General features: G+C 38.0%; 2 protein-coding genes and 2 long non-coding RNA genes across 4 annotated transcripts; 3 read left to right on the top strand and 1 right to left on the bottom strand.

Moving 5' to 3' along the window:
• The first annotated feature begins 567 nt into the window (after positions 1-567).
• Positions 568-1,586, top strand: LOC130997726 (uncharacterized). Its single transcript, XR_009093169.1, has 2 exons — positions 568-1,009; positions 1,097-1,586. It is a non-coding gene; the product is annotated as an uncharacterized LOC130997726 (long non-coding RNA).
• Positions 1,587-2,775: 1,189 nt separating this feature from the next.
• LOC130997725 (uncharacterized) lies at positions 2,776-4,176 on the top strand. Its single transcript, XR_009093168.1, has 2 exons — positions 2,776-3,325; positions 3,912-4,176. It is a non-coding gene; the product is annotated as an uncharacterized LOC130997725 (long non-coding RNA).
• Positions 4,177-10,656: 6,480 nt separating this feature from the next.
• Positions 10,657-13,282, top strand: LOC130997723 (serine/threonine-protein kinase-like protein CCR1). Its single transcript, XM_057923134.1, has one exon. It carries the CDS (start codon positions 10,829-10,831, stop codon positions 13,103-13,105), a length of 2,277 nt encoding a protein of 758 aa, XP_057779117.1. The 5' UTR covers positions 10,657-10,828; the 3' UTR covers positions 13,106-13,282.
• A 909-nt stretch (positions 13,283-14,191) lies between these two features.
• Positions 14,192-15,928, bottom strand: LOC130997722 (putative serine/threonine-protein kinase). The gene is made up of 4 exons (XM_057923133.1): positions 15,637-15,928; positions 15,429-15,547; positions 14,872-15,326; positions 14,192-14,808 (listed from the first exon to the last, which is right to left on the bottom strand). The coding sequence occupies exons 1-4, from the start codon at positions 15,728-15,730 to the stop codon at positions 14,343-14,345; spliced, it is 1,134 nt and encodes a 377-aa protein (XP_057779116.1). The 5' UTR covers positions 15,731-15,928; the 3' UTR covers positions 14,192-14,342.
• Between the last annotated feature and the right edge of the window lie 10,042 nt (positions 15,929-25,970).

Here is a 25,970-nt window from a genome sequence, read left to right as displayed (position 1 = left end):
CTCTCTCTCTCTCTCTCTCTCTCTCTCTCTCTCTCTGCATATATAATAAGTGAAGCTGGCTCCACCCGCTGCTTCCTTTCACTGCTCAAAGCTTCATTCATCTCTTTTAAACGCCAACTTTTAATTATTGCGCTCTTGTTGATTACCAATTTTTTTGCCAACCATCAATTTCCTTCCTGATTCGTGGCATGGATACCCGATTGATCAAGCCGATTAGGGCTTCGTTGCTGCTGATAGATCATTTACTAGACAACATGTCATATCCCAATTTTTAATCACTGATTAAAGACTTAATAATTAGGGTTCGGCATCCATTAATAATAAAACTGATTTGATTTATCTGATATGATTTAATTGTTATATATGTGTTTTAATGTGCTAAATTCTTATTATTATTTGAATTCGTTTGAGATTTAAAGGATTATTGAGTAGTCAATAATTATTATTTCAGATTATAACTGACTTAGCAGAGTCATGTTATTTAATTTATATACGATAGAAATCGTATTTCTATTATTTACTTGAAGTCGTAATTAATTTTCGACTTATAAAACGAGTTATAAAATATGTAATTTATAGAGAGTTATAACGAAGCTTCGTTATATGAGAACCCGAAATTAGTATTACAAATACAGAATAAGGATTTTATTCATCACATTCATCTAGCACCTACACAATTCCACATCCATCTTACTCTTAAATAAATTGATGGTGTTGGAAACACTCATCATATGCCAACTATCCCACTAAACACTCATCATTCCACTAAACACTCATTATTCCACACACTCATCATTCCACTAAACACTCTTTACACCTTCTTTTGCCAGCCATCTTCTACACTTTAACATCTCAACATGCAATTAGCTTTTATTTAATCAAAATCAGCAACCAACATTCCTCCCATTCCTCCTAACATTCTGATCCAAGCTATTCTTATGCTTGAATTATAATTCACTGATTCCAGCTTTCCAAATCAGTTTCCAAGATTTCCCAAAACAAGAAAGAGGTAATAAACGTCCATTAATTCTTCCAATTCTTTCATAGTTTTCAGATCCAAAATTTCATTGTTAAGCTTGGCTGAATAAATTCGCAGATCCAATTTTGGTGAATTCAGAAAGAAGATTTTCCTCATTTCCTACTCATATCAAGGTTACCTCCTACTTTACTTTCTCCATACATTCATTTGTTAAATTACAAAACTATGATTCAAATGAAAACAGATCGAACACACGCATCCATTACCACTTCTTTTAGACTATTATTGTTTCAATTACATCAGCTTATTACCATCAGAGAACCACCAACAGAATAATACACACGCACACATTTTACTATATTTCTATCTATTACAAGTACAGATCAGTTTTTGTAAATAGAAATGAATGAAAATGAACAGAATTGAAACCCTAAGTGCTCTATGTGTGTTTTGTGCGTGTGACTGGAATTTGGGGGGGGTGAGAGCAGTCGGCGGCTGCTCGCGGCCGGAGGCGGCGCGGCGGCAGTCGCCGCCTTTTTCCTTTGTCTGTCTGAAACGAGAGAGAGATGGTTAGGGCTGCTGTAAAAATAAAAAAAAAAAAAAGAGAGAGAAGAGAAGGTAGAACAGGGGAGGGAGAGAGAGAGATAGGAGGGAGAACTTATCTTCTCCGGTGACGACGATGCGGCGGCATCGGCAGCGGCGACACGGCAGCGGGAGCACCGAGCTGTTCCTGGTCGGCCGGAAAAGAGAAAAAGAGGGGGAGCTCAGATCTGGAGCCTACCTTCCCGGCGAGGCAAGGCTCGGCCTCCACCGCGATTCCAGCAAGACGAACGACGGGAGCGGCGACGCTCGGCTCTTCCCCGTGAGTCCGGCGGTGGTTGTGGACGGCGAAGATGGATGCGACGGTGGGGGTAGCCTCTGCTGCCCTATTCCGAGCAAGGAGCCGTGGCTCTGTTTTTCCGGCGCGATAGAGAGAGAAGAGGAGAGACCGAGAGTATGAGAGGGGGAGGGGAGATGCACGGCGAGGCGGCGCGCCGGAGGCGGCGCCGCACTCGACCGAGCAGAGAGAGAGGCGAGAGAGCCGAGAGAAAGAGAGAGCAAATGGGGCTGGTGTGTGTTGTGTGTGTTGTGCGTGTGTGTTATGTATGTATTAGGGTTAGGTTTAATTGGGGCTCAAGCCCATTCTCTTTCCATTGGGCCGAATCATGTTTTAATTTGTTTGGGCCGATTTTATTTTACTTCTGCTGGGCTCTTTTTGTTTTAAAATTGATGGGTTTTTATTTTAGTTGTGTAGGCTAATTTTATTTAAATGCTTGGGCTATTGTTTTAAATATAGGCCTACGAATTTTGGCCTTATTTCTTAAAAAAAAAAAAAAAAAAATGTTTAAATTTTCACTAAATTACTTAGTGAATTTAAATCTCTTGATTTAAATTTTAATATTGGAAGTTGGGATTATTTATTCTAAATGAAGTCCATTCTATTATTTAAATTATTAATGGACTTTAAAAGCAAATATTTTGGGATTAAGCCCCATTTATTACATGATAAAATTTTTTTCAAAGCTTACGAGTATGGATTTTTTTAAATGGTTAAAATGTTTTATTTCATCTCAATGGATTTTAAAATGTTTTATTATTTATAAATGAATAATGGAATTTCTTATTTATTTAAAAAAAAAATGTATAGAATATTATAAATATGGTTTCTTTTTTAAAGAAAAAGGATTAAATTATTTTATGAGTAATTCCATTATAATGGAATTAAAATGTCCTATTAGAATGGCTTCATGTTTTAATAAATATTGAGACTATTTATTTACATGATAAAAAAATGTGGAATTGTGTTATAGAATGATTAAGTATATGATTTACTTTATCAAATGAGCTTGGGATTTAATTGAGATATTAAATTACTAAGCATGTGTTTATAAATGATTTATTTATTTAAGTGATGAAAATGTGCGAAGTATGAGAAAGCATGATTTATAATGATTAAATTTTCAAGGTGATAATATATGACTTGTTCTTAATTGATGGAGTACTTGACTAAATGACGGGTATAGAGGGAGGTTATGGATTATGTACATGTTGATGTTCGAACAAATGGGTTCGAACCTATATGATAGTTACATGATAATTGGTTACATTTTATTGATTGAATGAAACAAGATTAATATGGATGCTAGAACCCTAAAACATTAAAAGATACCTTAGGCACGTAGAATTAGACTTTGTCTTATGACAATTTCTTCACGAACTTATCGACTCTTCATCAATGAAGGTCCGGGCGACAGAAAGTGAAGCAGAAGAAGAAACGACTCCACGCCAGCTTTAAGAACAATTGAGGTGGGCATTATTTTATTATTACGTATATAGAGATCCCCTGCGTGACGTAGGCCTCATATGCGAATATATATGCATGATATGTTTTGCCTATTTATTCAGTTCTTATGAAATGCTTATATGTTTAATGCCCTTTATGAAAATAAAAATGTTATGAAAATGAAATATTTATGAAATGATTGACTGCCAAAATGTTTATGTTTTTATATGTATCCTATCTGTGTTGGTTCGCCAACTTTAAAGGAAATCCAATTGGGATCCTATGCTAGACAAAGGTCGCTAGCTAGGGTTAACGTGTACACTCATGGAGACCGCGAGTCGCTTGCGACCGGTCTTGGCGTCCGTGGTAAGGAGGCCTCCTTCCCGGCGCGTGACAGAAAGGACAGATATGGATCATATAGACTGAAAATGGGATGCATCCACCTTTATGAAAATGAATGAAATGTTTTAGTAAGCGCAGGTCATTTATGAAAACCCCTGTGTGTTACTGTTATGGCAGTTCAATATATATATGTATGCATGTTGTATTTTCGGCTTATGTCACTGAGTATTTTTATACTCAGCCCTGCATGTATTTCTAAATGTGCAGGTTGAGCAGGCGATGGAATGGATTGGTGTTGAGTGGATTTCTCTTTTGATGTTTATGTAATGAAACCTTGAGTATGCATCTCCATATGCATAACTCACACGTTTTTCCGCTGCAAACACTCTGAATTTGTTATCGTATTGTGGAACTTATTACTCCTTCATTTTGTTTAACTTTCATTTGGGGTTTAGTCGTTATGGCTGGCTCGTTTGTTAATTACCCAAGTGGTGATATATATATATATATACCACTAGTTTGTTGTTATTAATGTTGGTTATTTAGTAAATCCCTTTTAATTTCCATTTCTTATTGTTCACCCAAGTCATAACCCCGGTTAAACCGTCATTGGGATAGTGGGCTGTGACACAACATGAGCTCCTGCTCATCTAACGACTTCAAATAATTCCCCCAACAGCAATGTTGCACCACTATCAAATTCCTCGATGAGCTGTAGCGGCGCCACCAGAAACCTTACTTGACGTCGGCAGTGGGCGACGACGATTTGCAGCCAGATAAGGCAGCGCGACAAACGATGGAGAAGAAGATGGTGGAGAGAGGGAGAAAACAAAGTGTCGAAGCTGTTTTGGGTGCGCCCACCTCACGAATTGGGTGCGTTAACTTTAGGGTGCATTGAGGGTTGGTTTGAAGAATTTCATTATTTTTGGGCTCTTTTGCAATTTTTTCAATTTATTGCCCTACAATTATTGGTGTCTCTTCGATCCCTCAACAAAGAAGAATTCAATTTCAAGAAATTCAATTTGGAGAAATTATAATCCTACTATGTTTTTTTTTTCTAAGTTCTATCATAATTAGTAGTAAACTAATAATTAAATAATTATAAGAATAAAAGTGGCAAATTGAAATGCTTTATCTTGCAATTCCAGCTATTATATGTATTTTATTTCTTGATCTTTGACTTATATTTGCAATGCAACATTTAATTTATGAACATTCTTTTCTTTTTTTCAATTTGATTGGTCATATATAATAAATATATAAATATAACAGACGTATCATTCACGAATCGCACCCTATATTTTTTGAAAATTCGTATCCCCGCATTCGAATCGTATCGCTCTCGCACCCGCCCCCTCGCATCTGTGCAACATAGGTGGAGATTGGCCATTTTTTATGTTGGGGTAAATTTGTAATTGCACAAAAAATTGGACAATTTTAAGTTTTTTATATGAGTGGACATTTTTTTTACTATGACAAAGAGGTCATTTTCATGTATAGACTCTATTTAAAATACAAAATAAAATACTCTTTTCGTTCGATTGATTGATAAACATGCATTTTTACCACTTGGTGTGTCATTTTTGATGTTTAGTTATGAGGATTTTGTGTGTTTGTTGATTTATTTGAGCTTATATTGGTTTATGGTCAAGAACTTGTCACTTGCTTGTTGTTTGAACGAATTTTCAGAAATAATGAAGCCGAATTTGGAAGAATTGGCTGAAATACAAGTTGTAGTTCTTCTCGATAGGAGTTCGTGAGCGCAAACGGATCGTAAATCGAAGTTCGAACGAAGGAGAACGGGCCAAAACAAAATTTCTGCGCAAAGCGTCAGAGCTCGCGCGGCCGCATGCCACGGCCGCGCGACGGAGCAGATTTTGCTGGAAGACCGCGCGGTCCAGGCGCGCGGCCGCGCGAGTCACCGAGTTTTCGCCCAAAAGTCTGTTTTCAGCATTTTACGCGATTTTGGGGTATTTTTGAGTCCTACTTGACCTAGGGCATATAAATACTCCCCAAGAACTTATTTCAAAAAGACCTTTTATCACCTTTTATCATATTTTACTTTTCCTGAGAGCTGAGAGAGACGGAGCAAGAGCAAGATTGAAGATTCTCGACTTCACTATGGTTTTTCATTGTTGAGTGTTTATTAGTTTCATTGAGATTTTGATTGTTAGTCATATGTCTATGTGTGGCTAGAATTCTTTTTCCCATGGTTTAGGGAGTAAACATGATTTGAATTTCTGACTGTTAATTCAATTAATTGAGATTTTTATTCCTTTTTATGTTCTTGTTTATCTTGTTTTCTTTATTGATTTATCACCAATTTAGCATAATTCTAGGTTTTAATTTGATATCGGGAGATGATAATTATTACCTGAACTAAGAGCATAGAACACATATATTTAATTCTAAAGGGAATTGATATTTGTGAGGGCGTTAATCCTATGAGCTTTTAGGAGTTGCATGTTAGAAGTGCGATCCGGGGACGGTAGCCTTGCATGTAATCAATGGTTTGTATGCCACGGGAGTGAGTATAGACTAGTTTTGAGATTGCCTTAGGAATCGTCTTATTAATTGAATTGAACATGTTAGTTAGGAGAATCTGTTGAAACCTTTGCCTTGGGAATTCTTCTCTTATCTGTTTCTTTGTTTCCCAACTTGATTTATTTCTTTTTTGTTATTTATTTATTTTGTTTTCAAAATCAAAAACTCTTAATTTCGTTTGTCCAGATAGAGTAGAATAATTTAGGATAGGCATTGATAATAATTAGTCTCTGTGGAATACGACCTTGCTTGCTACTGTACACAATTGCACCCGTACACTTACGGGGTGTCAAATAAAATAGCGAACATTGATAATGACTCACTAGTCACAACTTTTGGGCACGATTATTAAAAAGAATAGTTATTTAAGAGTAAAAAGTGATACTCCCTCCGTCCATGAAAAAGAATCTCATTTGGGGTTCGGCACGGGTTTTAAGAAAGTTGTTAAAATAGGTGTAAGTGGAGAGAGAAGTAAATTTATAGGGATAGTGTTAATATGACTTTTAAAGTTCTTTAATCCTCAATTAACTTTTGATGGCAATAATTTAACTTTAATTAAAAACTTGAATTAATTACTGAAATTAATTCATTTTAAATTGAATACTGAAATTAATTTAACTTTAAGAATTCAGTTTAATTTGTTTACTGAAATCGCTGCAAATGGAATGAGCTGAACAAAAATTAAAGGCACAGATTTCAAGGGTTAACAATTTCATTTCCCTCTAAATTTTCAGATTCATTTCACAAAAGTTGGAGCCAAATTCGAATCCAGTTTTCCTCCACTAACATCTATAAATACAAGAGCATTTAAGGCTGCTCCATTTACGACAAAAGCTGAAACCTAAACAAAACAAACACAATGGCGGACAAAAGGAAAAGAGCCAACATGTCTGAAATTGAAAGGAACAATGTTGCACAGTGGCTGCTCCAGAACAGCAAGGACTTCAAGCTTCGACACGGCGCGAAGAAAGAGACAGCAGCTCGTTTCCAGATCGATGTGAGGACAGTCTGGCGACTATGGACAACAACACGCGCACAAAAGATGATGGGATGGCCTGTACAACTCGTTTCAATGAAAAAAGGATCAACACACCGCGATAAAAAGGTACTCGACGTAGAAAAAGTAAAACAACTATCCGTTCTAGAGAGGTCAACTATAAGAAAAATGGCAAGCAAGCTTGAAGTTATTAAAAGCTTGGTTGGAGTGTGGATAAAGGAAAAAAAGATTAGAGCACATACCAATGCAATTAAACCTCTTCTAACACTTCAAAATAGGTTAAGTAGGCTCACTTGGAGCCTTAGTCAATTAAGTGCAATTAGTGCAAATGGGAGAATAAAATTTCAGCCTATGTATAACACAATACACATAGATGAAAAATGGTTTATTTAACCAAAACATGGAATAGGCACTACTTGCTGCCAGATGAGATAGAGCCATATAGAGCATGCAAATCTAAAAGATTTATTGAGAAAACCATGTTCATTTGTGTGGTTTCAAGGTCACAATATGACAATGAAGGTAAAATGATTTTTGATGGTAAGTTTGGGATATTCCCATTCACTACGGTTGAGCCGGCTATTAGGAACACAAAAACAGATTGAAAGGGACGTTGGAAACAAAGTCAATCCAGACAATCACAAAGGAAGCGAGCAAATATGTTTTCATCAACCAAGTGAGTTTTTAGATTATGTTGTTAACTATCAGAATGCATTATATGCTTCATCATTTAGCATATTCTTATACTTACTCCTTAATGTTCAGATTATTCCAACAATTAAGGCCAAGTGGCCTCGTGGTGCAAGCATGCATATAATTATACAACAAGACAATGCGAAGCCTCACATTAAGGGTTCAGACCCTGACTTTGTAGCTGCTGCCACATCAGATAGATTTAATATCCAACTGATATGCCAACCGCCGAACTCGCCGGATACAAATGTGAATGATCTAGGATTTTTCAGGGCAATTCAGTCACTACAAGATGACAAGTTGGCTAATTGTGTAGATGATTTACTCAAGAACGTGAAAGATGCATTTGAAGAGCTTGAGCCACATAAGTTAAACAACGTTTTCCTCACACTACAGGGTTGCTACCATGAAATCATAAAATGCAGGGGCAACAACAACTACAAGATTCCACATATCAATAAGGAAAGACTCTCAAGACTTGGAGTTCTCCCAGAATGTTTGGAGGTGGAAGAACAGCTTGTAAGAGACTGTTTGGATGAGTTAAGGCAGCAACAAATTGAACAAGGCACAATCTACAACCTTGATCAACTAGTCGACGGACTAGAGCAGGTTGTTTTGATAGATTAGAAAGTAATGCTGACAATTTTTGTGCTAGAATGTTTACAAACTCGATCTCTGCATTATATTGTAAACATTTTTGTAATGTCTCAGCTTTTGAAAACATGTTTTTTTTTTTTGCATCATTGACACCAATTCAACCCTGAATTCAACCTCCTAAACTAGGAAATACATAGTGGTGGCTATACAGGAGCTGCACCCTCAGACATTATGAAATTGTTGTCATCACAAGGTCGGGTCATTTATTTCAGCCAACATAACAAACAGAGGGGAACCTCCTAAACTAGGGAAAACCTAGTGGTGGCTACAACCTCCTAATGCTTCATCATTTAGATTATTTTCAGCCAATTAATTTAGTAAAATAGGGCAGGCAAGGCATCAAAAGCAAACCAACAACAAGAAATAATGAATGCAAGGCATCACCAGCCACCAAACACCAACAGATAGGGAATCAAGAGCATCACCAGCCATCAAACACCAACAAACATCAACAAATAAGGCATGCAAGGCATCACCAGCCACCACCAACCCATAAGCAACTAAGGAACAGAATCACCTAATTAGATTAGGTCTAAGGCCGTCGGGCAGTAGCGAGATAGCAATCGAAGGTACCAAATCCTTCTCTCGTTGCTCCAGCCCCTCCAGTTATCAAAAGGTTTCGGCACCACCGTATCAAGGGGACGGCCTTTTTCATCCTGGATAAAGCCATCCACGGCCAGATCTCCCTCCGTTTGAAGCACCACTATATCCAATGGCCGACCTTCTTCATCCTGGACGAAGCCATCCACGGCCAGATCTCCCTCCGTTTCAGGCACCATCATATCCAATGGCCGGCCTTCTTCATTCTGGACGAAGCCATCCACAGCCACCAGATCTTGGGGCGTTTCCGGCATGATAGTGTCCGGCTCCAAAGCCCAAGACGGAAAGGACATATCTTTAGTGTGGGTCGCCGTCACCACATCTGAAAACGTGGGTTCAAACATCGTCAGCGGCGCCGTATCACCGAAAAATTGAGGCGCCATCATCGAATCCAGTGAATAATCGGTGAAATCATCGGATTTACAGAGATTCATAGGAGATGGCAACGGATCCAGTGATTCTTCGGAAGAATCACCAAATTTACAGAGAGAAGTGAGAGAAGTTTGTTCACCCATCGCGCAGGGGTAACCGGCGATGAGGAATTGGAGAGGAAGTGAAGGAGAATCGGAGCGATTGAACGAGTGAATGAATCGGAGCGATCGAACGAGAGAACTTAGGGTTTTCAGAGAGGGAAGTGACGCGGCGCCCTCAAACCCTAAGTTCGAGAGGTGAATGAAATTTTAACCAAGTGTGAGAAATAATATTGGGGGGTTGGGTTATTTAATTTCAGCCGTATAAATGAATTAATTGGGGTTGGGGGTACTTATTTGCTTAAGTGTTAATTAGGAGTGTTTAAAGTAGGTTTGTGGTGGGCCCAACAATGGTAATACAAGTAATTTGTGAAACAAAATAAGGGTATTTTTGTCAAAAAAATGAAATAGGACTCTTTTTCATGGACAAAAAAAAGAGGAGAAATATGACTCTTTTTTGTGGACAGATGGAGTATTAAGTGGCAGAGCCCATTATTTTTTGTGAGAGTGTGGCTTCCTTTTATGGAATAGGTCATTTATTAATGGGAGAGATTAAAAAAAAATGAGCCATTATGAATGAGTTGGACGGAGTAATTCTCTATCTCAACCTGGGGATGAGATCCAGTGTCCCACGATCTTATGTGTGCCACTGTGTCCCATGCTTATATTTATTATTTTAAAAATATTTTTTTATAAAAATAAAATTTATTATAATACTATGAATTATATTTAATATTTATTTCAAAAAATTAAATTTTTTAAAAAGTATATACCATCACTTTGAATTTATCAACCTATTATTAGCTAATAAAAGTAAAATTAAATGATAAAAAATAATTATATACCCTAAATTGATGGAATAAACCCTAGTTAATAATCACAAAATAAAGCTAAAGCATATAAAATTGAAATTGAAGAAAATATATATAAGAAATTAAACAAAATTGAAAATGGAACACAAAGTGAGACATAAAATGTGGTACACTGAATCTCATTCCCTCAACCTGAGGCTTGTATTATTTGGTTTAGGGAGTATTTTATTAAAAAAATGTGATTGTTGTATGGTAGTAGAGTAAAGTGGCGAAATATTTTACAGAAAGTAGAAAGCAAGAAAAGCGTAAATATGGGTAGAGGCGCAACGCCCACGTTCTCTCTTCATCCCTCCATGTCCTCTATACCACTCCAGCTCTCTACTACTAGTCTCAGTCTGGTGGATCACAATCATGAAAATCCCTTTCAACTTGTTCTCAGCGCCTTGGCCTTATCTGCTACTCCTCTATCTACTCATTATCGCCGGTTCCGCTTATGGCTTCGGCTCCATGGGCCCCATTTCAGCCTCCTTCGGAGATCACGCTCTCTTCTGCGCCATTGATGCCAGCGGCAAGCAAGCCGTCGTTTGCTGGGACGCCAACAACAGCTCCTCCACGGCCTCCACCGCTCTGCCTCCCATGGCCGCGCTCTCCGGCGGGGAGGGCTTTCTCTGCGGCATTGCAGCCGACACTTCGCAGCCATTATGTTGGGACTCTACGGGATTCGCCCAAGCCTCCGATCTCGTGCCGGAGGCATTCAAGCTCAACTCATATTCCCACATCGCTTCCGGTAAGGATCACGTGTGCGCGATTCGCGGATCGTATTTCTCGGAAAACGTCTCCGGCTCCGTCGATTGCTGGGATGTTGTCAGAGTCTCCAATACGAGTCTCACCTCCAAACAGAGCGTCCGTTTCTACGATCAGAACACTAGCTCCCTCGTCTTCACTAGGCTTGTCTCCGGAGATGGCTTCAGCTGCGGCGTAATTATCGACGGAGGGATCGCGTGCTGGGGCCCCAACTCCACTGCTCTCGGCGTCTCCGGTGTATCGGAGAATTTCGTGGCGCTGGCTTCCAACGTTGAGTCAATCTGCGGCGTTTCGCAGAGGTCCGGCGAGGTAAAATGCTGGGGCAACAGCGACACTCCTCCAGCCGGCATGAGACTGGTGGCGCTGGCGGCAGGGTCGCAGCATTTCTGCGGGATCAGAGAGGATAATCACGGGATAGAGTGCTGGGGAAGTTTCAACGCGTCGTTGATCCCCAAAGGCGCCGGTTTCCTCTCCATCGGCTCGTCGGAGTGGCTCACCTGCGGGATCAGAGAAGGTGATCTGGTTCTCGATTGCTGGTTCGCTAATGTATCATCTCAAGTGAACTTCAATCCGCCATTGCAGCTCTGCAGCCCGGGATTGTGCAGAGCCGGCGGCTGCGGCGAGGGGATGTTCGGCTTCAACGCCAGCCTGCTCAACGAGCCCGATTTGACGAGCTTGTGCGTGAGGAAGGATCTCAACATCTGCTCCCCTTGTGGCTTCAACTGCACCCAAGGCTTCTTCCCTTCCAGTCTCTGCAGCTCCAATGCCGATAGGGTCTGCACGCCTTGCTCTCTCTGTCAGAACAGCACCTGCGAGGATGTCTGCAAGCTCAAGTCATCACCGCCGTCGCGTGGGGATGAGCTGCGCCAGCTGCTTCTCATCATCGGCTCCTCCGCCTCCGGATTCATGCTCATCCTCATCGCCTGGTGCCTTCTACCCCGTGTCGTGGTGGCACGGAACCAGAAGGCCAGGCAGTGCCTTTCCTGCTTCGGGCAGCCTGATCCCGAAGCAGATGGCAATGTGGATCAGCATGCTCCGGCTACAGTCGCCCCGTGCCCCGGGGTGGCTCAGGTCTTCCGCCTCTCTGAACTAAAAGACGCGACCAACGGCTTTAAGGAGTTCAACGAGCTCGGAAGGGGAAGCTATGGGTTTGTGTACAAAGCTGTTCTCACAGATGGGAGGAATTTAGCCGTTAAGAGAGCCAATGCAGCTACAATAATCCACACAAATAGCAGAGACTTCGAGACTGAGCTCGAGATCCTCTGCAATCTCAGGCATGCCAACATCGTCAACTTGCTGGGCTATTGCGCGGAGATGGGGGAACGCCTTCTGGTCTACGAGTTCATGCCACATGGAACCCTCCACGATCATCTCCATGGCGGCCTCTCCACTCTCAACTGGACCCTCAGGCTCAAGATTGCAATGCAGGCAGCCAAGGGGCTTGAATACCTGCATAAGGAAGCCGTGCCTCCTATCGTCCATCGCGACGTTAGGACCTCCAAGATCCTCTTGGATGCTGACTGGGGAGCCCGAATATCAGATTTCGGGCTCCTCACCCCCAAGGAAGGGGATTCTAATGAAGACATGAAAAAGGATGTTTATGGCTTTGGAGTTGTGCTTCTTGAGATACTGAGTGGGAGAAAAGCTTACGACGAGGACTGCTCCCCTCCCAACATAGTAGACTGGGCACTGCCTCAGATCAAGCAGGGGAGGGCTGCTGCCACAATTGATCGCTACGTGCCTCTGCCTAGAAACGTCGAGCCTCTGCTGAAACTTGCAGACATAGCAGAGCTTGCTCTCAGAGAAGATCCTAATCTGAGAGCTTCCATGTCGGATTTGGCTCTTTCACTCGACCAGTTAGTCAAGGAAGGATTGATTTTGTAGTTTCGGATTCAATTTTCTATAATTTTTTGGTGTAATTTTTTTTCCTTCCTGCAAAGGTGAAAGCTTGAAATGCTTACGTGTAACAATAATCCTGCAATTGTACATTTTTATTATGAGCTTGTTGTAAATGGTATTACTTACCAAGTTCAATCCAGATTTTCCTCAGGTTTACAGAAATGAATTCCTATATATTCACTCTCTTTTTCCTAACAGGAAAACAGCGAGCTTGGTATTACTAATAGCTCCATATTTGGAAATTTCTTTGGAAGTCAGTTGATGTAATTTGGCTTATACCATGTTTTTCTCAAATTTATTTTGAACTGTAATTGTCAGCTTATTGTGGGCAGACAAATTAATATGACGCAGACACATGCAAAAAAGTTGTTCTTAAAGAGTGGTACTATGTTCCTCTAAATGCATTAAATTTGAGAAGAATGACATCATTGTTTTAAGTTTTCCCCTCATATTCAAGTTGTCTATTTAATTACTACAATTCTTTTTCGTTTTAGATATTCTACTTTTCTTAGCATTGCATCTCACGGTGAAAGAAAAAAGATGACCTACAGCAGTCTGGTTGAATGCAAAGGCTTCAATTGAGGTATGTGGGTAGGTGGAAAAAGTAGATGTCTGGCTCCTTGTGTGCCATTTGCTGTGGGCGGTGCCCTTTGTGGAGGAGCTATGCACGCCTTGTTCATATTCATTGCCTTAGGCGTTAAATTTGCTTTTAAAGACTAGGTTTTGTTTTGATGTTAAGCTTCTGAGTTGTACTTTTTCTTGTCGGGTAAAAGCATGAAGTTTCTTTCAAGTTCATCATCTCATCTATGATTGAATATGTTAGAGCAGCCACAGCGCGGCTCGTGCAAGCCATATACCTCTGCTGGTTGAGGCGGGCGTGGTTGCACCGCCAGGGGCCATGGGGCTCAGGGCTCGCCGGAGATGGGGCTTGACGGGTGTGGATGCTCCTAGAATTGGAAGATGTTAGGTGCGGCGCTTTGATGGTCAAAGATGGCGTGTTGTTTAAAAGAATTCTCGTTTTCCTTTGCTTCTTCTCTCAACATATTCTACCAATGATAAACTGGAGTGGAGTAATACAAGACAAGATAATTATCATGTCATTCCACAGCTATTAATTGAAGAAAACATTCATACTTGATCCTCTTTTTGTACAAGGCAGGAATCCACCGAAGTAAGCAAAAAATGTAGTCCTATTTGCAATCCAAAATTGGGGTAATCAATCTCATCGGGTTTGGAAACTAGCGGTGCTGCTGCAGGAAGCCGGGGAAGAAGTGAAGTTGGATGAAAGGCGCGTCCGTATCTTGACTTCCATCAAATCAGAAACAAGGCCAGGATGGGATATCTCAACATCTTCCTGTCTCATCTCACCGCTCAACATCTTCAACACCACAGACATCGCAGGCCGGAGCCTCGCGATCTCCTGCACGCATAGCAGCCCCACTCTGAGGAATCGAAGGGCTTCTTCTTCCGAGAACTCTCCCTTCAATTCCGAATCCACCAAAGTCAAAAGCCCTTTCCCATTGTACACTTGCCATGCCTTCTCCACCAGGAACTGCTCGCCCTGCTGCAAGTTGTGCTCCACCACTGGCCGGCCGCTCACGATCTCCAGCAGCAGCACTCCGAAGCTATACACATCCGACTTGCGGCTCAGGTGGCCGCTGTAGGCGTATTCCGGAGACAGATAGCCTCTGCAACCAAAGACAGGATTAGGATCACTCTCAAAAATTACAGCTCAGCTGATTGGTACTTACAGTGTTCCAGCAACGCGGGTGCTGATGTTGGACACATTGTCCGTCAAGAGTTTGGCGAGGCCGAAGTCGGCGAGCTTGGGCGTGAAGTTGGCATCCACGAGTATGTTGGCGGCCTTGATGTCGCGGTGGATGATGTGAGGATTCACTTGTTCGTGGAGGTAGCAAAGCCCCCTCGCCACCCCTAACGCCGTCCCCTTTCGCAACGCCCAACTGAAACTCGCCCTCTTCTGCTCCGTCCCAAGAAATGTGTGAGCGAGGCTGTTGTTTTCCATGTAATCATACACCAGAAGTCTCTGTGCTCCATCCACGCAGCAACCTTTCAGAGTCACCAGATTGTCGTGCTTGATGTCGGATAATGCTGCTATCTCAGATATGAACTCCCTCTCACCGCGCATCGATTCCACTTCCACAGATAAAACTTTCACAGCTATAAATCTGTCGCCAATCAGCCGCCCCTATAATTGACCAACAATTAACAATAAATTTATAAACATTCATTCAATTAATAATAATAATATAAAAAAAAAAAAGTAGAGATCGATGATGCAGCAACCAACCTTGTAAACTGAACCAAATCCTCCCTCTCCAATCTTGTTCTTGAAGCCTTGAGTGGCGACTCTGAGTTCATCGTAGGAGAAAACACGAAAATTCGGGTTTGGAACGTTCGCCACACAATCTGCACTTGATTCTAACTATGATTAATTTTACAAAAGATCCAAATCATAATACGAGAAAATTTGGGAGTTGAGAATCGCATACACGCACCTGCTACTACTACTTCTTCTTCTTGATCAGTTGCTTCGTCAATCTTAGCCGTGGAGGGATTGAAACATCCCAAAAAGGAAGCTGTAAATTTCATGTCTGGGTTAACGTTTTGGTAGCTGGATGGAAAGTAGTTGGAGCAAGTTCCGAGGGAGGAAATCACTCATAAAATGTCATCGCCGTAAAAGGATATGTATTTTATATGCAGCGCCCGTTGAAATCTTTTTTATGTTGACCTTCCCAACCCCTAGCTAGTCCATGTGAAAAGGAAAATGCTTAATACTAGTAATATTTTACAATGTAGAAAAACAACTTATGATTTGCTTTCTACTTAATTATATTGTAAATTGTAAATTATACTACTAGTTGAGAGCAGCATCTTATCCACGTGTGGACTGATTTTTCTTGGAAACACAGAGAAGGCAATATACAAGAATAATATTTGACCTCGTTTCATTGCTCACAAATTAATTAAACTGGAATTGGTTTTGGGATTATCTAGAAAAATTCAATATAGCAATGGATGTGTGTGTGGGCGAATATTTTCAAATAGAAAAAAAGGTAAAAGATTCAATTATAAATCTTGTTCTTATATGGAGAAAATATCACGTCCTAATTCATCAGACTAGGAAATCATCACATTAAGTTTGAACAATAGAAATTGGTGGAGTGGTTGATTGATTTCCGAGTTTTCATTACTTTTTTTAGACAAATTTTAAGCCATTTTAGTTAGAAGAGGTGTAAAGAGCTAACGCACCCTCGTTCGAATTTATTTGATTGTTTATTGGATTTCAGAATTGGTACTGTTTGGAATTAACAAATAGCTCGTTTCTAATGTAAATCAGATTTTGACATTATCTGGATATAACGAGCTCAAATAATTTATTGTATATATAAGTCATATGGCAATTAAATAAAAACATCTAAATATTAGTATTAATTGTGTGCGGAGATGTTTACAGTTGAGTAGGTGTTCTGCACCTATATACGCGTCAATTGGTGGTTGTCTTATTTATTTGTGAGTTGAGTTCTTTAAGATTTCATTGATCTTTTTTTTTTTTTTTTTTTGATAAGGATTTCATTGATCTTTTAGTGACTGGTATTCATAATTACTCAATCCATCCCCATGAATTGTGATTTAATGGAAATGATACATGTTTTAAGAAAAATATAATAGTTGTATTTGAATAAAGATTGAATCTTATATTTTTTTTTGTAAATAATAAGAGGGGAAGTTTGTAGTATCATTTTCAAATAAGAAAATATCATAATTTTCAGATCATATTTTTCAGAAACGAAGAAAAATACACATTTATATAACTTCTCTTTCTATATGTTATTATTAGAAGAAGAAAAAAATACCCAAAAGCTCCCATTGGAAAGCAATTAACAATCTCTAGTTGTTGCTCTCCCTAAACCTATGATGGAGTGTGATATTAGTATATTAATTAAATTAGGCCTAAACTATTCCCCTTAACATGAAATAAGGTTTTCGAATATGCTTGTGAGATCTAGATGTAGTGTAATTAATGTTTAAGACCAAAAGATAGGTTCGAGTACGTTGTAGCGTGATGTTTAAATTTTATTATTTTATGTTATTTTATTTAAAAAAAGATTTTTGAAATACACATTGTTCTACTATTAATAATGAAAATAAAAACGTTATCTTACACAAATAAATGTTTCTAATAATAAAAAATATTTTGACTTTGTTGAGATGGGCCCTACAAAATAGTGAAATGATGAGTTGATTGATTAAATGGCAATGGTCGTGCGGGCAGGGCAGTCCTTTGTCTCATTTGAAATCTTCAAAAGAATCCACTTTATATCAGCGATTTTTGGTAATTCAGTTCAATTTTGAACGGCAGCCGCCAACTCTCCTCCCTCTTTAAATTTCAAGGTCATCACATCATATTCAATTCAATTCAACACGAATTTGTTTAATCCGACACTTGATCCCCTAAATTCGTTGATGAAGAATTGAATCTGTTTGAAAATGATATTTGCAAGAGATAATCGGAATTTAAAGTTGTATATTTTTTTACTGCAATAGTTTGTTGCTGGAGATTTTTTTCTTTTCTACTTACTTCGTTAGCTATTTTAATAAAATAAAAATATTATGTATTATGTGATTAAGAATTAATTTGGATTTGTATGAATTGCATATGATAGTACTATCAGTTATGATTTCAATTAAATTTATTACTGATATAACTAACCGAATAATTGACGTTGTTTCTACCAATCGATTGCCACGTAATAACGAGTATGTTACATCAATTATTCGATTAATCATGTCAGCAGTAAATTTGACAGAAATCATAGGTAACAAAATCAAATTAAATTATTCAATATTGGGCCAACTTTTTGGGTTGGAGTAATTGTTGTGTTAATTTTTAAAGTTCGTATATAAAATTAGAAGTCGACGAAAATCTAGTAAGTTATGAAAATGAATTCTAATTGCATGGGAAAAGTTTTTATTATATAGTGATGCCATGTATATCATCATGTGTCCATGTGTACAACTAAATGGGAAAATAAATTCCTATCAAGTGACAATGATAGGTGCAGCTACCATGTTAACATGCTCAATTTACGTGATATGGCATCTTAATTGAATAACTCAAACTGACCTAGCAACAGGATAAAATAGCAACAAAAAAAAGTAAGATAACGAGAGAAAAGGAAAGTTGAGAGAAATAAGGAAAATAGATTTGTATTGGCTTAGCTTCTAGTAATTTATTTGAGTTATAGCCAAAGTCTTCTGCTAAATATTAATTGGAGAATTTGGAGTTGACAACTTATTAGGATGCCAGGTCAGGCGGCGCCTCCATGATTTGCACGTAATATGTATATAAAATTAATGTTACATTTCAATATAAATTAAAATACTTCACCTATTTACTGTTGTAAATTGACTTGCATTTGTTTATATTAAAATGCAATCTACCTGTTGAAAACTACGCAATTATATAATCATCATGACATATCTAATTATCTGAGTAATTCTGTCGGTTGATCGTCATAATCGTCATAACAAATGTTCGTTCATGAATATTATATGTAGGGTTAATTACTCATAAATTCTTAACGTTTTCTCGGAATTTGTTTTTTACTTTTAATATAAAAAAATTATTTTTAAATACATATATAATCTTTCGTTTTTATCTCAAATTTATTCGGTGATCGATTTTTTCTTACGCCGGCGCCGGAAATCACACGGTGGCAACCGGCCGAAATGACAATGTGGCACATTAATGTCATGTGGAAAACAAATTAAAAAAAAAAGAAAAAAAAAAAACCCACATCATCATCTTCCCCAACCTCTCCCCACCCCCAAACCCTAACTCTCCTCCCCCTTGCCGCCGCCACCCTCTGTCGCTGCCGCCCCCTCCCAATGAATTATGAATTCAAACCGTTAATGTTATGAATTTGTAATATATTGTAAACTGAATTCATAACATAATATTTACTGTAATCACAACGATTTTAAATATACATTGAAGAAATAAACATGATAATTATACATTTTTTAGATATGAATTATAACTAATAATCGTACGCATCATTACAAACGGAATTCATATTCTTATAACATAGCATGATTATGAATTAATACAATTTGTCACAGCCCAAAACCGTTTATTTTCTTTACAAATTTTATTTGAAAATTATTGAGCTTTTAATTTATAAAGTGCTTGAAAATTATTTTATTTATTTAATTTTTGTTAGTCTAGTCGTGCTCCCAGTTAAATAATAATAATAATAATAACTTTGATATTATAATTAGACTTTAAAATAAATTTTATTTTCACATGTATAATTGTATTATATATATATATATATATATATATGAATAAATGTTTACAATTATTTATGGTTTGAAAACAAATAATAAACTATAAGAATTAGTGAATTATATATACACGCATGAATGAAAGATTAAGCTATATCTATATCTTAAAATTCTTGGAGGCCAAGCAATATACACATACACGTGTATAAAATTTAGAGACAGTCATCAAACCTATGCATATCCGTGTGTTTTACAATGATAAGTCATCCAGAATCAGTGGTATCGACTGACTACAATGATCAGTCGACCAGTAAGTATCTTCAACTTACACTTTGAAAACCAGTTATTTCAGTTATGAGTCTTTTGTTTGTTTTCAAAAGCTTTCTCTAACTGATCAGTGTGTTTTAAAATCTTTAACTGATTGATGGGAAATGAAATATCCGTGAAGGACAAGTACTTCTAAAAGGATTTGATTTTGATTTTACTTGTCTTGATCTTTTCTAAAAATCTTATCAACCTTTTGCCTCTGGAATAAAATTTCTTGACAATCTCATTGATTTGATAAAATGCAATGATCTTTCTCACCTTTTGAAGCTTCTGTCCCCTGCAGTGACGGCGGACTGTGAAATTTTCCTTCAAAAATATTTTAGGCACAGTTTTCGGAAAAAAAATTCATCTTCCTTCTTGGTAAATTTGTCTATTTATACCTTGATGTCTTAGTTTGTTTTTCTGCATCAAAACTCTCCACAGCCTTCACTGTGAGAAACGTTTCAAATCTTTCAAAAAGTTGCAGAGAAAAATATTGTTCCGACAAAGGAGAAATCTATGACTGCGAAGTCATGGAGTGGGAGAATGACGCTCACATACTTGGTCTTCACCGGACCCTTCCACTGGATCTCAACGTCTCTCCGACGTCAAACTTGTCTCTACCCTCACTTATATCCAGCGACGCAAGTGTCTTTCATCCTCATGCCTGGCGCCAAGGAGCCTCAAAGCTTCCGGAGGTTATCAAGTTTATTTCAGATATCTTGTACACCTCCATGGCATGCAACAGCAACGAGTTCTCTCTTGTTGTCGGCCGGCATCTTCAGCCGCACAAGGTCCTTTCTTCAAAGACCTCGTGCTGGCAAATCGACAGTGTTAGTCCTCACGACTGTCACTGATTCGATTTTTCTTTCTCACGCCCTTCTCCCATACTCTCCCTCTTTCTCCACCCTCATCACCTCTCTCTTCTTCTTAAGCCTCTTTTTCTTCCTCCAAGGCAGCATTCTCCCTCTTCTAAGGCAGCCCCCTTCATCTCCCCCTCTCTCTTTAAGGTTCGTGTGCATAGACGCATCTCATGAATATCTCCAAAATGCTATGCATACTTTCCTTTCCTTCACTTCTCCGTCTCCCTTCTCATCTCTCACCTCCCCACTGGCGTCTTCCTCTTCTGCATCTCTGGACTCATCATATTCTCAAGTCCTCTCACAAATGCTTGAGAATCGGAGTTGAGTTCTATCCGATCATAGCTTCCATCATCAGCTCTCTTTTTGATGGAAGTCAGAGAAAAACCTTCTCGAAGGTAGTTCCCTGCATCTTCTCGAAAGACTGAAGATGGTAAAGCAAAATGATCACCAGAAGTTGTAAGGATGACGTTTCAGTAAAGACCTCAAGTCAACGGAAACTAAGTGAGAGTGGAACAAGTTTAGGAACATGAAGACTGAAGATAAAGATCAAGAAGTTCAAGGCGCAGACAAGCAGACTGCTGGAGTCCATGGGTTTCCCATGTGTTTTCTTTGTTGTTTTTACTCCCTTGTATGTCTTGCCCTGTACCTCGACTGATGTCTCATCAGTCTTTCTTTAATGAATAATAACTTCTTTTGATCTCAACCTGAACACAATGACTTTTTGTCTAGGCTCTGATTAATATTTTTCTGTCTCGTTCTGTTTTGAACTGTTGTGTTCTCTCTCTAAGTACAAGTTTTAGGTTCTATTTTTAAGGGGGAATTGTATTCACCCTGTTTTAGAACTTGTGCTCTGAGATCAGTCTTTTTCTTGCTTAGAACTGTTGTGTGGTTTTGGCATCATCAAAAAGGGGGAAATTGTTGGGAACTTAATGAAATATCCTAATCCTTGTTTTGATGATACCAAAATCAATAGGTTTCTTTTGTAATAGACTAGAACTGCTCGAACTCAAGTGTTAGAGTTCTTTTTCTAGTTTAGCTTGTTTTTCTTAAAACTGAAGACTGAAGAATGAAGGACTAAAGACTGAAGACTGAAGTTGCCGACTGAAGCAACAGTCGAAGAATCAATTTTGAACTGATAACTTAATGCGTGCCACGTGGAATCAGCGGACTGATACTAAAGTCAAGTATCAGTTAAACATTCTTCCTCGGACTGAACCTCCAACGTTCAAAAGAAGCCACGCACTCCAGAAGTACAGCCGCATTAAATGCAGAGATCTCAGGATCGTCCTTCCTCTGCAAAGGACATTCCTCTTTGGTGATTACCTTTTCAGATATGTCGAATCTCCTGCTCTTCAAGATAGCCGTTCTCACCAAACAAGGAACCTCAAAGATTGAAGCCTCAGCCCAAGTTCGAATTACTCTCTAACGGAAGAAATCTTGAAGATCTTCTCCGCCAACGGATCTATTCAAGACTTCTCCTATAAATAGCGCTCGAGGATCACTTCAATCTTCACCGATTCAACAACATAAGCTGAAACTCTGCCAAAATTGTTTCTCAGCTATAGCCCAAACTCTCCAAAGTTTGAATCGAAGAAGAGAATCCCAAAGCCAAAAATCAGTCACTGCTGATTACATAAATTCTTTTAGACCTTAGGCAAACCCTGTTTACCCAAAGCCTAGGTCAAACTAACTCCGAAGAACTTGTTCTTTGAAGTTTAGTTGGCAAGTTTTCAAACCTCCCTTCGACCGATAGAATCGAGTGTTTGAGTTGCAAAGGAGTTCAGGAAGGTACTCTGTCTCCATGAGATCCTAGTGACCAGAGTGTGCTAGGAGTGAGAAATCCAACAAGGTGTGTTTGTACTGAAGATTGGATCTTCAGTTGTTTTGGTTGTGTGCACCCGCAAGCACACGTTTCGGTTTGCTGTGCACCCGTAAGCACGAGCATCGGTTTGCAGTGCACCCGTAAGCACTTGCAGAGTGAAGTTGTTGTTTGATCAACCGACCGTGGATGTAGGAAGTGTTTTTCGAACCACGTAAAAATCTATGTGTTATTTATAGCTTTCAGTACTTACTTTCTTATTTGTGCTATTCCCTAAGAGAAACTTAAGACTAACAACGTGCTTAACTCACAGGCTTTTACGAAACAAAGTTTTCCGCTGCGTGTGTTATCAGTCTGACTGATCTATCCTCAGATAGTCAGTAAGATTTATAACATCCCTGTTTATCAAACTCGACTGAAGTTTTACGTGCATCAGTTAAGTTATTTCAACTTAACTGATAACTCCTTACTGAAGAGTATTCAGTATCAGTCGTCAACCCTATTTTGGTCAAAACTCCCTTTAGTAAACAGGTGTCTGAGTTTGTATTCAAAGTTTCGTTTTGATCTCTGTGTTAAGATCGAAAAATAGCCTATATGTGTATTCCCTCCCCCCCCCATACACCTATTCGAGACCCTCCGAACCTAACATTAGGATCATGATATATATTCTAATATTATATATTGATCACGTTGCGCTCCATTGTCACAAGAGCCCATAGAATTGTAAGAATAGTGTCACACATTTATCACGTTGTTTGATTATTTTATTAAATTATAATCTCGTGTAAAAAAGTTGTAAGGTATTAGTGAAATCAAAATAAAATATTGTAAAGTTAAAACAAATAGCTATAACTGTGAAAATATGTCTCAAACATAAATTGCAACAGAAAAGAAAAAGGGGAGGTTTGTGAAATCCACCATAGTGTTCAATTATTTCATAATAACTCTATGCTATACTATAAAAACTTAAAAATATATCAGTCAATTTGAAATAAATTAATTAATAATTAAAGGAAATCACAGCGCCATGGAAAATAACCAGAAGTCATATATATCTTCATTAATGGGCTAGATTATTGTTATCGCCCAATAAGAGATATAGCCCACATGCTAATTGTCACAGAATTCCAATAAATCCAATTGATTAGTTCATACTTTAAATGTTTAAAGGATTTTTTTCATTGAACCTCCTCTTATAAAAAATAGTTCAAATAAATTCAAATATTTATCATATATAATAAAAAAGTCGATTTATTGTTTCAAAAAGAGAGAGATATACAATTAAATGAATAATTAATAGATACAAATGGAATTGGTAGGCTGGTAGTGGATAATTTTGTGTGAATGCGTTGCGTGATTCTTGGTGTCGCTAGCTGAGCTCCACCTGCGTCCATTCAAGTAAAGGTGTAATATTTGGTATGGAGTATCTGGTATGTCTATGTGCACCCCTCCTCGAAACAAAATACTACATCCGCCCTGCGAATTTTGAGCAATTTCTTTTTGACACGAATTTTAAAGAATTACTAGTATTTTATGTATTAAGTGTGGTATGTGAAAAGATAAAAAGATGAATAAAAGAAAAAAAATTACCATATAAGGAAAATGTTCAAATTTCGTGGAACAATTTGAAAAAGAATACTGCTCAAGCTTCGCGAAAAGGAGGGAGTAATCTTTTTAAAATATATTGGGCATCTAATCATTTTAAAAAATTTCGAGGGGCAAAAAGAAAAAATAATAATAAAATTAATTTGCTTACAAGTCAACTTCGTATGGCTGGTGAGTGGTGTATAACACACGTTAAAGAATTAAAAGCCGTGAGCCACAACCATCAATCAATCAACAAGGCTTGCGAAGTGAACGAGCGCTCGCTCGCGCGAGTCCTAGGGAGCGCACCGCGGCTCAAGTTTGTGAGTTCGGAGCGGAAAAAATATGTGAAGGCGCATGTTGTGCACCACCTTCATTAAAAAAAGAAAAATTATAATCAACTTTAATCATAAAAATTGATTAGATTTCAAGATTTACACTTTTAGATGTGTGATTCAATACGAAATTAATTTAATGTAGTTTTACATTTTGTAGTGCATGTACTGCACAATTACACATATTTAGTATAGAATCCTACACTTTTCGATGTGATATTAAATACAAAATCAATTTGATGTAGTTTCTCTTTTTATAGTGCACTACATATAGTAAAGAAGCGTACACTTTTCGATGTGAAATTCAATGCAAAATCAACTTAATATAGCCTCTAAATAGTTTTAATTCTAATTTTTAATTTCTACTTTTGTTAATTTATTTTAATTATAGAAATTTGATTTAATTATTAGAATTTTTTTCAATTATTTTAATCTTAAAGTTTAAATATAATAAATGTTGAAAGTAGAGAGAAAAGTAGAAGAAGAGATAATAACGTAGAGAGCATAGAGAGAATAAATCTGCAGGAGCGTCTTATTATGAGGACTAAATGCCTCTATTTATAGGAGATACAAAGCTAGGGTTAGGGTTTAGGGTTAAGTCATTTAATAGGGATATATTGTATATATATTTACAATACTCCCCCTTAAATGACTAACCCTAAAAATATGCTACCTCATTAAAACCTTGCTAGGAAAAATTCAATAGAACGAAAACCTAGTCTAAGGAAAAAGAGTACAGCTGCTCCCCCTGAAAATGATCATTGTATATCTTTGAGTCGATGCATGTCGATCTTGTGTATTAGCTTTCTGAAAGTTGATGTTGGTAATGCCTTTGTGAATAAGTCCACCAATTTATCACTTGATCGAACTTCATGTATCATTTGAGTTGTGTGCAATTTGACTTCAAAGAAAACTCCTCATTTGATGTTAGAGTCTAGATGTTCATGTCTTGTTAAAAACCTCTCCGTAAAAACCCTATGGGAAAAATTCGGTAGAGGAAAAAAATACAAGACGTATATTTACTCATATATTACACTAGTCGCCTCGTTAAAACCCTTAACTATGAAAACCTTGTAGGAAAAAACTTAGTAAGGGAAAAAGAGTACAACCATTTGGCCTTCAGGGCCATTGACCTTCAAAGTCTAATTTTCGAAACTATTTAAAAGATCATGCTCCCCCTCAAGATAATAATCTTGAATGTGTTCAATATAGTTTTTGAAATTAAATAAATTATCAACATCATCCACCAATTTTGAATTTCGATTTCTTTCATAACATAGACCAATTGTAATTTGCTTTGAATATAACTAATAACATGGTTAATATCATTTAAAATTCTCCTTCTTAGAGAAATATTAAATCTTGCTAGCAATGCAACTTCAAATTGTATATCATGCATGATACAAGTAGTGCTTCAATAGCACACAAGTAAGGAACTTCGGGTCCTAAATAATTTCGTTATTTTCTTTTGGTCTAGGTGAGTCTTTCTCAACTTCAAGTGATAGAATAATCATTTGATAGCTAAAATGATGTGTTATTATTCAAAATCTTCTTTGGGTAGGTCGACTAATACATATAAAATATAGTCGATTGGTTTGAAATACTCCAATGGGGTGATTCTCGATCTTCAGGTC

Source organism: Salvia miltiorrhiza, chromosome 8 (genome assembly GCF_028751815.1).
Source record: "Salvia miltiorrhiza cultivar Shanhuang (shh) chromosome 8, IMPLAD_Smil_shh, whole genome shotgun sequence".
Classification (NCBI taxonomy): domain Eukaryota; kingdom Viridiplantae; phylum Streptophyta; class Magnoliopsida; order Lamiales; family Lamiaceae; genus Salvia; species Salvia miltiorrhiza.
Note: the sequence above shows the minus strand (reverse complement) of the source record. Positions and strands in the feature narration are given on the sequence as shown.